This window comes from Opisthorchis viverrini (assembly GCF_000715545.1).
Source record: "Opisthorchis viverrini unplaced genomic scaffold opera_v5_396, whole genome shotgun sequence".
Taxonomy (NCBI): Eukaryota; Metazoa; Platyhelminthes; class Trematoda; order Opisthorchiida; family Opisthorchiidae; genus Opisthorchis; species Opisthorchis viverrini.
Genome location: NW_008752055.1, coordinates 148,513 through 162,393, shown reverse-complemented (window position 1 = coordinate 162,393; position 13,881 = coordinate 148,513). Strand labels below are relative to the sequence as shown.

Sequence of the window (13,881 nt, the reverse complement as noted above, 5' to 3'; positions counted from 1 at the left end):
TTATGCAAGAGTTGACAACTTTTCCACTTCGTGAAGGCCGAGTCGATAAAAAGTCAAGTTTGGATGTGTCGAGTTCTTCGGGACAGGACACAGTCCTGCTTACGGATTTCAGTGGACCTCAGGTGCCAATATTTGGTCACTTTGGAGTTCCGCGTTTTCGTCCCCATGTTGAAAGCAGTTAAATATTTCTTCAACAGCATCATACATATATACATCAAATTTTTCAGAACGAGGTCTAGTATTTTGGCTTGTTTTCCTACTTTTCACTGATTAACACCGGCTCCACATTTTACTTAATGCCAGCTCGTCTTCTGTGTTTCCTGTAGTAAGCTCTTAAAAGGGGTTGGGGTCATTTATTCAGAAGACGCTGAGTCCTCTTAGGTGGTTTTTGGGTCATCCAACTGTGCGGTGGTTTTTGTGACGACACTAACATCAACACTGTTTACTCCCTGTATAATGGTCTTGTACAGCTCTTGCAAATCCAACTAATCCCAGTATGAATTGCTCAAGGAAGATGCGCATTCCTGAGATGTCTGTACCGTGTAATGGTCTGGCAATCCATAATGCTATTTCAACAGGGATGCGTGGCAGAGGAATAAAAATAATACCGCTATTTTGGTATATGGTAATGGAGATCAGATGGAACAGGTTCACGAAGACTTGCTCTCTCTAAAACAGTTCGTCGTCAGCTCAGGTTGGGTAATAAATAGTAACCAAATCATCGTTTTCCAAGGGGTCCTCTGTTGAACAGATATCACACTTAAAATATCAAGTCAATCTGAAATATTTTGATACTAGAGTTAGCATTTAAAACTGGCGAACGACCGTTGAAGGCGCGAGCGAAATCCGAGAAGAAAATCGAGTAATAACAAAAATGTTTGTTCCCAACTAGTGGGTGGCATATCGTCGAGCATAACGTCATAAACGCATGCCGCCATGCGACCACGATTACAATGCGTGTGATTGTACAAATGGGTTTTTGTGTTTTTTCGCATTCAAACGAAAAAGCATTTATGCAAATGACAAAATACTTAACGTTATAATTGAAGCAAAGATACAAGAACGCACAACACCAGAAGTTTCGAATATTCTTTTTAGGTTTTGGATTTCTGACTCAGTAGCAGATAAAATCAAACGTAAACAAACAGTGGTCACTCTGTCACGGTGGGGCCTTGAGTAACTCTTGATCTTGTGTTGGTGATAATCAAATCCAGCAGGGATTGTAGCTGGATTGCGCGGTATCTGGTGGGAATTTGGTGTTGTTGGGTTTGTGAATTTCTCGTTGCAATGCATGATTTGTGATACGCGCGTAACCGTTCATTTCGGGGGGAAGCCTGTCTGACTGCTGATTCATGTGACCGTTTCACCCACATTTGTTCGTCCTATTTTTTCCATCCTTTTATTTCACTTCACTGGAGGACTTTGTTGGTTATTTCACGGATCGGAATGCGTCCTACTCAACAGCCATCCTAATTCTGATGCAGAGCTGATCAGACCGTCTTATAAGCGGGGGATAAACAATTTCTCAAGTGTTGGCATCTTAGCGGCGATGCAGTCCCAAATATGCATGTGCGAATTAAGTTTCGCACGTATGTTGGAGTAACCAGACGAAGTAGAAATCCAGAATTCAGATCAGCGTAACAAGTAGCCCGTATGTATTCGAAGTGGCGTATATGTACAGCATATGGAATATTAAAAAGAGAGAATAATGAATAGAACGATGGATAGAGTATCAATCATGTTCATCACACTGCACCACATTGATTGGCCGGAATTTGAGCCAGTCAGGAGCGAGCACTCTCACGTTTGCGAGTCTCGCCGCATCACGATGCCCCCAGCTGTTTCAGGTTCACCCGCTGATCCCTAGGGGCGAGATGACTATCGAGTTTTTTATTTTCGTTCTTCGGCGGCTTCGGTTCACCGGAAAGACATGAGTGTAAAAGTGCAAAATTACCCTTCAGGGCTGAGCGATGAGCAGTAGGCTAGCCAGCGCGAGGACTCACAAAAAAGCTTCATGGTTGTTATTTCGTGCTGCAAATGAAGCCAGTATGCTGAAAAGCCGAGAGCCACTGTACAGCTGTTTCATCTTTATTTGGAATCAGTCAGTTGGTGATTGTCCGCTAAAATGTAGCCTGCCTGTGAGCAGGGAGTTGTTCAACTCCCACGTGGTGGAATCAGACGGTTTGAAAATTTGAAGAGGCCAGTGGGTTTGGAAATGCTTGGAACCTGTCCCAGATAATTTACAGAATAATAATTAAAAGACCATCCGCAATTTGGTTAGTCCATAGGTAATATTTGAAGTGCATTGCAAGGCCAGCGTCTATATCGTTGGGCGGAAATTTTTCAACAGTTTAGTTGGCTATCCACCCTTGAGTCTCTGTCTTTCACTCAACTCGCCCATTTTTATCTGCTGTTTGTGAACTTAGGTGCCCTCAACTGATGAAATATTGCTCTCTGTCTTGAAGGGATGTCGGACTGCTGGACTAGGTGAGCTTCTCCCAATGTTCAAAGATGCACAGAGATTCTCCTCCATGGCGTTTTCGAATGTTTGGTCGTCGGTGTTTCTGCAGCATAGCAAATGTTAGCTGTCTTCAGTGCTTCGTAACGAATAGGTGCTTAAACTTGCACTTGATGATGATTCCGATCCCAGGTTAAACTCAGAAGATTGAGATAGTTTAGACATTACGTATGCCTAACCACCATCTACCGAATAAAGCGTTGTTTGCTGTTCCGAGTGGCTGCTCGCTAATGGTTCTTTGAGGCAGTCCGTGACATAGTAGAGTGAAGTAGAAGCGACTGCCATTAAATCGAGTGCCGTGGGACCTTCGCATTTCCTGACCGGGGCCCACGTAACCCTGCTTGCAGGCCATTGAAAATCCTGCTGGATATGGTGTTCATGCTGTCATTTTCTAGGTGGACTGCCTAGCCACCTGATAGAATTCCTCATTAAGACAGTGCAAATTTAACAAACAAAAGTTAGACTACCCCCTTCACACATTCGTTGGCGCAACTAAGATCAGCTTAGTTTAGCAACGATTACAAAATTCAGCACTCAAGAAAGAAAGCCCATCGAATCATTCCCCCATGCGTATTCTAGCGAAATATCACCCCATTATGGATGCTCCGTGGTCCGAATCAAAACTATAAACTATCAGGCATCGGAGGCTTCCTGGTGTCCTCTGCCTTATTCAATGGATTGGTCATCCACCCGACTCGAGGAGGACGGATTGCTTAGTTGTAGTATCATTCTGATGCAGTTTGGAAGTGGCTCTGTCAGGGTGCGCCCAGGCAGAGGGGAAAGCACAAGTGCAGAGAGTGACGTATCCCCAAGGTCACCATCGGTACGACACGTCCGGAAAGTAGGTGAGTTGGAAGTTCTCACCAAACACGGCTTAGCAACACACGACCCGCGTAGTGGGCCTGAGATTGTTCACGACCGGAACACCACCATTGGCTGTACGAAGTGAACAAGTGAACGACCATATTTGGCCAAGTAATCATCCTATATATTTACGCAGACGCTCTGTATGTTTTGTCCTGGCAATACAGCCGTGTCCCCAGTTCTTTGTCTTCTCCCTATCGCGTAGTCTGGCAGACTCAGGGCAGACGTAACCCATAGATGGCCACCCACGATACAACAGGCTCGAGGGCTGGGCTAGTGCCGGGTTATTCAGCCATGTGAAATCAAAATCGTTGGAACCATGAACCTGTCACTAGCTGGTCCATCCATCCGAGTTATTCCAAAAGAAATCACAAAACCTGACTTGATTTGCTTCACCTATTTATGCTTTCAGCTGACCAAAACGGTGCAGTCTTAGCCTAATGGGTATTTCCGGACTGCTTCCTTTTCTCAAAAAGGCTTCCTGTCCCGTGAACATCAAGGAATTTAATGGCTATACGGTGGCTGTTGATGCCTACTGTTGGTTGCACAAGTCTTCTTACGCATGTGCTATGGATTTGGCCCTCGGAAATCCAACGGATCAGTAAGTAATATTCCATTTTCCGTCTCACTCACTCAGGTATATACGCTACACGCTGAAGTATTTAGAGATGCTTTTAACGTACAACATCAAACCCATCTTGGTATTCGATGGCGCCAATCTTCCATCGAAAGCCGACACCGAATTGAAGCGCAAAGAGTAAAAAACATACTTCGTTTTCACTGACCATCTGACATTAGGAGCAAGGAATCCTACCGGAAGAAGGCAGCTGAGTACCTTCTCCAGGGCAACCGGGAAGCTGCACAAGAATGCTTTCAGAGATCCGTTTTTGTCACTTCGAAAATGGCTCATGATGTGTTGAAGGTAATTCGATCTGTATGTTGTTTACGCCCAGATGTGTTCATGACAGCCGCATAAGCGTAGTTTGCGCTCTGTGATGATAACATAGGTGCATGTGGAAGGTCATCTTGAGAACACTGATGATTTGACAAATGGTCTCCATTCTCCCAACAACGTATACTCTTTGAATTGCCTCTTTTTTGGTGCTATTCCACTTAGGAATCTGAAGCATCGTGTCCCTTTACCCACCCCATCCAGCTGACAGTAGACATGCTGCGATTTCCTCTGCCTTATTCGGTTGCTGGTGTGAAACATGCCTGACACCGGTTAATTTCTGCAAGTCGCTTGATCAACACCAGGGTAACCAAATCGTTTGCTTCAGCCGGTTTTGTGCACATTTGGGGTCAGTTTGATTTGACGAGTGTCGTTTCGCTTATTAATGGAATTCTGGGGTTTGTGTTGCGAAACAAGATTCGGAGTGAGTTTAGAGGTTCAATCTGATGGTCACTATATCCAACAGGTATCTGACAGTTGACGATGCAGATTTGCTGTTTTACCTTTCAACCTCCGGATTACATACTTTGGAATGTGTTCTGCGCATTCCGCTAGATATATGTCTGTCCTGTCTATGCAAGTGTTTCTGCAGCCGCAAGAGAGCGCGTAGACTACATCGGATGCAGACGGGTATTTTAGGTCTGGAGAGCAATTCATCTGTTGTTAATTTTTGTCAGAGACAACTGGGCTGTGGTATAAACACACCTTGAAGTCGAGGTGTACTTTCGGCTTTGGTTTAAAGGCATAATTGCGTATTTCTTGTCGGTTCACTGAACCGAGGTCGATTATGTTCCGATTCTACTATGAACCTCAATGAGGAGTCATGGAGAACTTTTCGCCAGCAAGGTTTTCTTTCGAAGTTCGTCCTCTTAGTCTATCCACTGTGACAACATTTGGTGGTCACTGTCCAATTTCACTTCTAATGGCGTGTTTTTCCTTCCGAAACTGGAGATGATTCATTTCAGAAACCCCAGCTGGTCTGCACCTATTGAAACATTTTTCAACGGTCCGGATACTCGCCTTTCACTCGCTCGGTCTGCGGCTACTATATGTGAGGCTTATAGTTGTGTGTATCTTCTCACACTAGATGTATTTATCGTCCATTGTGTTCCTCGGACTCTATGATAATGACTACCAGCTTATAGTTGGGTCATTGAAGCAAGTTCGTAGATGCATCGGAAACCAAAGAATTATCCTTGCCTATTTGCTGACCAGCGATATGACTCCGTGTTTAGGGGGCAGTTTTAATGACCGTAAGCTACATGGTTTGAACCCGACCTCTACATATCGACTTCTGTCTAGGTTTAGGGAACCTAGCAGTATCCCAGTCCTCGTGCTTCCCTCTGGTGGCATGGTAGTTAGGCACTGAAAGGATGCTACAGCTGAACGATTTTTTTATATTATTTTTTGGCCAGTTAAACTACAACGACGCACGCTAATGCCTTTCCTTTAAAGGTAATTTCAGCTAATTACTACCCTCCGTATGCTTGATACTGTCTTTAGTTCTGAAATGGTCCATATTCTTAGTGTTGTTTACCTCTAATAAATAAGTAATAATCGTTCAGCCGTAACACCTTTTCGGTACCTAGCTGCTATGTCACCCGAAAGAAGCACGATGACTGGGATGCTTTCAAGTTTCTGAAGCCTGGTTAGGGAAAGCCGAGATGCAGAGTTCCGGTCCGAACCTCTAACCAAAAGTCTACCAAAGTTCTTTTGCCCCTAATATAGCCGGAATTCCCCATTTGGGGTAGTTCTGCGATAAATTGATAGGGGCTACGTTTATTGCTTGATTAGTCCCCTCTCCTAGCGTCTTCAAGTCAGGCTGTTTTCATGTATATTATACAATTTCTTTGTTCACCAGATCCGTTCGTTTTTTAAGTTTAGTCTCCCCGTACCCTACAGGCTATGAGTAGATAGCCCAGGTCAGTACCATCATCTTTCTGCAACGACATAATTATCATCCTAAAACGGCTGACCGTTTCCAGCACCCGAGAATACTGATTAGTAGTTGCTGTTGGCGGTTGCCGGATTTGTAGAATGCGCACTCATATGACTCGTTTGAACAATCGTCCTCCTGTCCTGGCGCAATCATTCTGGTGAGCCCGCACCACAGGGTAGAGCACTTGACTCGCACTTTGCTCTTATTAGAGCTCACTAGTTGTGCATATCCTTGGCCCCATTTGCACATCTGACATACAAGACGCGGCAATATTGATTCCTCGATCCATCCCTGCCGCTAGAAGACCAGGTGTGATCATACCCAAATACCTTGTTTACAGGCCAACCCGTCGACGTCGTAGATGAATTTGTTTACCTGGGCAATTGCATATGTTCCGGTAGACTGGCTGGATACAGAATCATTTGTAGAATCGGGAATTATAGGTCAGCTTTTTCCAAACTTCGACATCCATTGCCTTGGTGTAGTCAGTTAGCTTGTCAGGTGATAACTATACGCTGCGACGGTATGGTCCATATCGCTCTGTGAGTCCTCAAGGTGGCCTCTATGCACAGAGCATTTGTGGAAACTCGGTATTTAACCATTTGTGTCTTCGAAGCGTCCGCTAGGTGTAGTGAGGACGTCGGGTTAGCAACGCTGGATGGTTTTCAGACAAAGAAATTCGTCCACGATAAACGAGTTAATCACGCTTCATAGGACGTGCTTCGCATGTCAAATGACCGTCTGCCTCCCAAAGCTCCTTTGGGAAGCCTGTGCTGAGTGGAGACAACTGAGAAATGGACAGCCTATAACTTGACGACGTATTCTAAACGCATGAACCATCCAACTCAGTCGGGTCAAAAACTACCCCCTCCCTCATGAGGACTCCGGGAATGAACTCATTAATGGTTAATAACCGCTATCAGGTATGGCTCATTCACACAATCAGTGACGCTCCTACGTCAACACTATCGTTTTCACTACGTAGCTGTCAGTTTCTCACTCCTTCACTTCCTTTAATACGAACTAAGTGATTATACCGTCGCCTTCGGCGCTTGGCTATGTCCCACTGGAAGTGCAGCAGCTGCAATCAATTCTTCCCTGGTATATAGTTTGTAGGTAATAAACTGAACTGACTCTGCCGCCGCCCCACTTTCACTTCTAACCAGTCCACCTCGGACAAGACTAGTTGGCCGCAAACATTTCTCTGATAGGCGCTACCCTGATATGGCGGTGTGCTGCCACGTCTGCACCTGTGCCGATTGACTGTAGATTCCTGTGATGGACTCTGAAGATTCCTTAACTTCATATAGACATTGACCGCACTGAGCCGTGTCCTCAATTGCCGTTCGAGATGTAGCGAGCATTATCCTGGCGTAACGGACGTTTCAGCCACTGTTGAGATCCTCGGGCGAACAGCAGTGTTGCGGGTTAAGTTCATTCCGTATGATCTCGTTTGCCGCAATACGTGTAAAACAACAAAATATAGGGCTAGTTATATCGTTCATAAGGGACTGAACTGTAACGAGACCAATCAATAAAACCAAGGAGCCCCAAAGTCACTCACCAGTCATTCTTGAGCGCACAGTACAAGCCTGAATCGATAAGTCAATATTCTGTCGAGAATTTTCGATCTGTATGGCTGACTGGTTCTTATTATGACCTGCAAAAAGGGTAACGTTCAGCTCTGTGTTCTGTTTTGACCAGATGACTGGTAATCGATTACTTGGTTTTCGACTCCTTCCCAGTTAAATCAGGATAATCCCGATGTGGCACAAATTCCTTTTGCTCGCGTTTCTAGCTTCCGGTCCGTTCTACACACAACAATATCGTCGCAACTGCATGTGGACTGGTGAATGGCACGACTAGTTGGTGAAACTGGCTAGACTTTTGATCGGCGGTGATCGCATAGCCCTTGTGTATGTCCCAGCGGTTATCCGTGCTGTGGCCTAGGTTCGGCGCAGGGGCGTTCCAGCTGACCAAGAGCGCGATCATCAGCTTTGGGGAAATTCAGGCGAATAGGCTTTTTTGGCACTGTGATGTGCGCCTCTTTGTCGCTCGTTCTGAAGTACTTTTCAACGAAACGGCTATTGTTTGACCGCAGCACACGTTTTGGTAATCCAACCATCTTAGCAAGTGTATCTTAACTGTGCATCACTCTGAACCAAAGTATGCTTGTGTTACAGGGGACAGAAACTCGTTAAATTAAGGTACTTCTTGGTCCAGGTAGGATTTCCGTAGACGGAATGAGATATCACTATCGGTATTCCTGGTGATCAAAATGTCCGAAAGAGTAATTTTGTTTTTTTTACCTCAAAGTACCAAGGAAAAGCAACGTCTCTAAAAGCTTATAAATCCCATGTACTCATATTCATCCGATCTTAGCTATGGACGGTTCGCCCTATCACCAGTTCGATAAATGACTGGTAGATATCCTCAGGCTCGTGCGAACACCTCTTGAGTCCCACTCCGCCAGTCGGAAATCTGCGATTTCCCGGTTACCCTACTCTCAAGCCCCTTTAGCCCATGTATCCATGGGCACAGTTGGTTGGCAAGTCAGCACGAATGGACGGGCTTTGCGGTAACAATGTATAACACATTAAGTAGCTTTCACTTGCTGCTTTAGGCTTTCGAGTGTAGTGCGAGCTTCGGACAAATATTGCGGATAATATGTGAAAAGTTCAATCCCACCATCAGTTGATCACACTCGGTATTTTATGGTGATTCAATCACGTACCTTCCGTGTTGGTCATAGGGCGTGTGTGTCAACTGTCTGATCCCATTTCACTCTGTTAAGTACTGCAAAAGTTATTCCTGAGCAACCTGATACTCGTGACATGCAGAGGAATCATGTGGGAGTACCTGCCCCATGTTATTCCGGACCACTTCCAACGAACGACAACCATTCCAGTGGTGAGCTGCTGCCGGTTACAGAATTCGCAGCATTTTCATGTTTATTGCAGCCATGAAATTGAAGCTGTCCTTATTGAGCTGAGAAACATTCCGTTGGATAGACAAGGATGGTTAATCTTGAAACCTCGTCGACTGAATCGGAATAAACCAACCGATTGGTAAGAGACAAAGGTTGTAACTAGGTCAGATAAGTCACTCGTTACATCGATCCCACCGGGGCAGCAGGCATGAATCAACGAGGGCGAGATGGACCAAGTGGTTTGAGCGCGAATTTACTGCCCGGAAGGTCCGTGGTTCGAACCCGACCTCTGCCTCTCGACTTCCCCTGTCTAGGCTCGGACAACCTGGCAGTATCCCAGTCCTCGTGCTTCCTATGGATGGCATGGCAGCTAGGCACCGAAAGGGTGCTACAGCTGAACGATCTGTTTTTCATGCACCAACATATTCCTGTAATGTGATTGTACCAAATGTAAATGGTTCAATATGAAAACTAGTGTCACCGGATTATGGATGGTTTGCGTGTCATTTGACAAGAGGCATTATTGAAACTCAAGGCCGTGGTTCGCATGCCGAGGTGAAAAGTGGTCAGAGAAAAGGATAGCACCTACGGATCTCGTTCGAGCTTCAGAAATTTGCGGCATTAGGAACACAAATTACTCTGGTGCGGCAAGTAAACGGCTGATTCGCAATCTGACTGGAATGCCAAGTCACTCGGAATTTCAAACGTTTTAATGGTTAAGGTCAGCCCTCCTGAGAAAATAGATAGGAAGCGCTAAGGGCTTAAAGAACAAGGAGAGGTAAAAGACAGCACACTGGGGAAAGTATGGCTATTCCCCATATTCATTGTTCACCATAGTACATGTTTTAACTCGCAACCATATAACTGCATGCAAGAAACAGGTATCTCGGTTCCCATCCACAAGGTTCGAGAATTACTAACATTTTACTGCGCTGGTGAAAATCTGGAGGCGGAAAATATATGAGGGAGCATAATCTCTGCGGAATTAAAGGGGTTTGGTCGCTTTTTCTGACTACGAGGAAACTAAATTCGATGAAGACCTCTCACTGTTGAATATCCGAGTGGAAAGGAGTCGCGGGATGAAGTCCTAGGCCTGTTCAAATTCTAACCGAGTCAGTGACAACACATCAGTTTAACACAAGATAATAGAAACCGCAATAGATCTTCACCTTTAAAAACACCAATTTCGTTTCGAAACCGAATATATTTGTCGACTGGAAGACTAGGTATTCTCACTGGGTCTGGATCGATCACATGGTTCGGTGTTGGTGGATACTCAATCTCAAAGATGGGGATAATTGTGTGTGTTTTCCTGAAGTAGAGGAACTACGCTGACAGCAAGACCAAACAGCTGTGCTCCTTGTCCGGCTGGTAGGTTTTTTATTAGCTTAATGGGCATCTGGTTGGACGAAACACATTTCCGTTAATCGATGATGGTTTGTCAGTTGAGTGAATTTTTGTCCGTTTCCAATGCATGGTTTGCTTTATTATCATCCCCACCCCCACTTCCGTCTGTGTAGCATAGACATTTTATTATTTCTTCTCTTTGTGGTTCATAACAGTTTTTCCCATTCAGTTCTCACTACGGGTTCATAGCCTAGTTACGAGAACACAACAGTGCTTAAGTGTGGATTGTGCTTCTAAGACAATCTCGTCTTGACCTTTCTCCGTGACTGGTATCTTCTTCGGAACTAGCAGTCTGACTCGTCTCTCGTCTTCTCATCTCTCGCCCTCCAGGCTGCGCGTAACTTGGGCGTGGACTGTATCGTTGCGCCCTACGAGGCGGATGCTCAGTTGGCCTACCTCAATCGAGCAGGCTACGCAGATCTGGTGATAACGGAGGATTCGGACCTGCTTCTTTTCGGTTGTAGACAGGTAAATACAGCTTCTTTGCTTTACTGTTTGAACAGTTCTCCTGCCCTAACATGGTTATCGTTTTCATCTCGCGCCAGCATCAAACACGAGTTTCGCCCATTGTCGACCATGTCGGGATGTGAAGTGTATGACCGTTGCGGTTAACCCACCGGTACATCTCAACAAGTGGACAAGTTGACACTCGAATGGTCTGTCCTATGTTCGCACTGCGGCCACTGCCCTCGAATAGAAATAGATCAAATAAAATAGCCCTCAGCTGCCTTGCAACCAATAGGAAAAAAGATTGTGTTTAGCGTGAGACTACTAACCAGAAGGTTCGGGATTCTAACCCGCCCGGCGCTTTTGAGTGCTCCTGTCTGACAGTATCTCAGCCCTCGTGCTTCATTTGAGGTGTACCACAGCTATTCACTCCAAGTGTACCACGACTGACCCACTGACTTATTAGCTTGTTTTAAGACTACCCGAACCTAGTAGATGAAGCAGTTGAAATATTGGAGGCTGGATGGGTTTGAACGAGAGGCGAGACGGCCCAAGTGGTTAGAGCGCGAATTTACTGACCGGAAGGTCCGACCTCCGCCACTCGACTTCCCCTGTCTAGGCTTGGGCGACCTAACAGTATCCCAGCCCTCGTGCCTCCTTTCTGCGGCATGGCAGCTAGGCACCTAAAGGGTGCTACAGCTGAACGCTTTCTTTCTTTCTTTGTCTTCCAGGCGACAATTAATACGCAGTGGGTTTTAAGTGCTACACCCCGTATGTTCCGAGTACTGGTCACGCTACGATGTTGCTATGTTTCCTATGTTTCTGGTGAGCTCTCGGTAGCACACAGAAAATCCATCCTGATCGTTGCCGTTGAAGTCTGCACGGGTTGACAATATTTAGCAATACCTCAGTACCAATATATCTATGAGCAGATGCACCTCTGCCTGTGTATTTTCGGAGTTCGATTGAGCTATCATGCCTCTGTCCCCACAGGTTATTTTCAAACTGGATCTCACTGGCGCCGGTGTTTTGGTTGCCGTAACCGCTGGAATTGGGGAACTATGTTGTGGCATGCGTCCCAATCAATTCACCGACAACACGTTGCGCTACATGGGTATCCTATCCGGATGTGACTACTTCTCCGGAATTCCCGGCATTGGTCTAGCCACCGCTGCCAAGGTAAGGTGCACAGTCGTTGGAGTAAATCCTTTCAGTTGATTGCAGCCTCCGTGTACTCATTCTCTCACAATTCTATTTGTTCTCCAGATTCTTCGTCAGACTAGGTTGTCCGATTTCCGGGAGCTATTGTCCAAACTGGGTTTGTATACAAATCTCTCTCCGGCCGCGTTGGCTGCCTCCGTTCCCACTGCATCGTTAGCAGAGAAATCATCAGTGGCCACCTCTAGGAGCGGCGGGAGAAACGGGGCCGCCACGAAGCGACTACAATCCTCGCTGATTGATGCGGCTGTTCGTGCAGAGCGGACGTTTCGTTTGCAGGTTGTGTTCGACCCACTCACACGAACCCAACGTCGACTCACCGAACCGACTCAGGAAGACATGGCCGACGAAGTTCGAATGTTGTCCGGTGAAGACGCAAATACTTTGGTGAACAAGGAGAATCTGTTCACTTTTGCTGGGGAGTAAGTTTCCCATTGTGCGTGCCCCCCACACTTTGAACAGTCAGCGCGGATGTGTGGCCTCGACTTAAGGCAACAGAGGCCACTGTGGTCAAAGCTAGGGACAAATCCTGTTGCCCAGTTTCGATTCTAATCACCCCCTGGATTGTGATCAACTTATTCATACACTCCGAACCGAGATTACAACAGTGTAACTTTCTACCTTCAATTCTAGAACATCGAAGCCTTGCAGGCATGTGAACGAATCGGCAAGAATTTAGCCGCTAAATGTTAGCTAAAAAAGTTTTCGAAAAATGACAGTGAGCTGCATTAGCGCGTGATACTGACTGCATATCGGCGCAAAAATCTGTTTGTTTTTCGAATAGAAATCTGCAAAAGACAGAAAGTGTCGAATTCGCTTCTCAAAGGCGTCTGCTAGGTGTTCCCACCTACCGGATCCTTACATTTGTAGAGGGGTTCAGTCGTTCTATATTGTGACAGCTCCTGACAGAACAGCTCGATGATAATTCGGTGGTTCTATACTCGAGCAAAGTTTCACTTGTGACACAAAAGCTTCGTCAGACCAGTCCACTTTTGACACAAAAGCTTCGTCAGACCAGTGGAGTAAGTTGCCAGGTTGACAAATGGATCACGAATCAGGCACGAATTGGCACACTAACTCAGTGTTGAATGTCATTCATGTCGGTTGGTCCAGTAGCCTAAATCTTACGGTTGATGGGTTGGGGGAATTTCAAATTTTTCATCAGGTTGGATCCCTGATTCTCCGGTTCACGGCGCACCAATTGATGGCATATCTTGGGGGCCACTGGTAAATTTTGTGTTCTGTGTGAGCTCACCTATTGTGGTGTGAAGTTCCCTGGCCGTATGTCTTATACAAACCTTGGCGCAACCGTCACATTTTATTTTTGTAGACACAGTCCCTTGTTCTGTCCACCGGAAAGTGGCTGTTCAATCGCACTGGCGCAGTGCACAGTGCTCCGCTTCTGGAAACTCACTTTTATTTTGGCCGTGTTTAGAATCCTTCGAATGACTTCCTGGCTTACATGGAATAACAGTCGGTTCCAAGCTTTCTTTGAAAGCTTTGTGTCTCTTCATGGAAGTGGCCTCTCTTCGGATGTACAACTGATTGATCACCGATGTACCAGGAAAGTGTCGACGCTTGAAGAAATAATTTTCAGTGGTCTTTGC

General features: G+C 45.8%; 1 protein-coding gene across 1 annotated transcript in view; it reads left to right on the top strand.

Moving 5' to 3' along the window:
• Positions 1 to 4,219: 4,219 nt before the first annotated feature.
• The window catches only part of T265_10699 (hypothetical protein), a gene marked incomplete at both ends in the record, with an annotated part of 29,495 nt that continues 19,833 nt past the window's right edge, over positions 4,220 to 13,881 (top strand). The window contains 4 exons of the mRNA XM_009177156.1: positions 4,220 to 4,304; positions 10,940 to 11,077; positions 12,050 to 12,235; positions 12,323 to 12,696. Coding sequence (XP_009175420.1) covers positions 4,284 to 4,304; positions 10,940 to 11,077; positions 12,050 to 12,235; positions 12,323 to 12,696 — 719 coding nt within the window. The remainder of the gene's footprint in view (positions 4,305 to 10,939; positions 11,078 to 12,049; positions 12,236 to 12,322; positions 12,697 to 13,881) is intronic.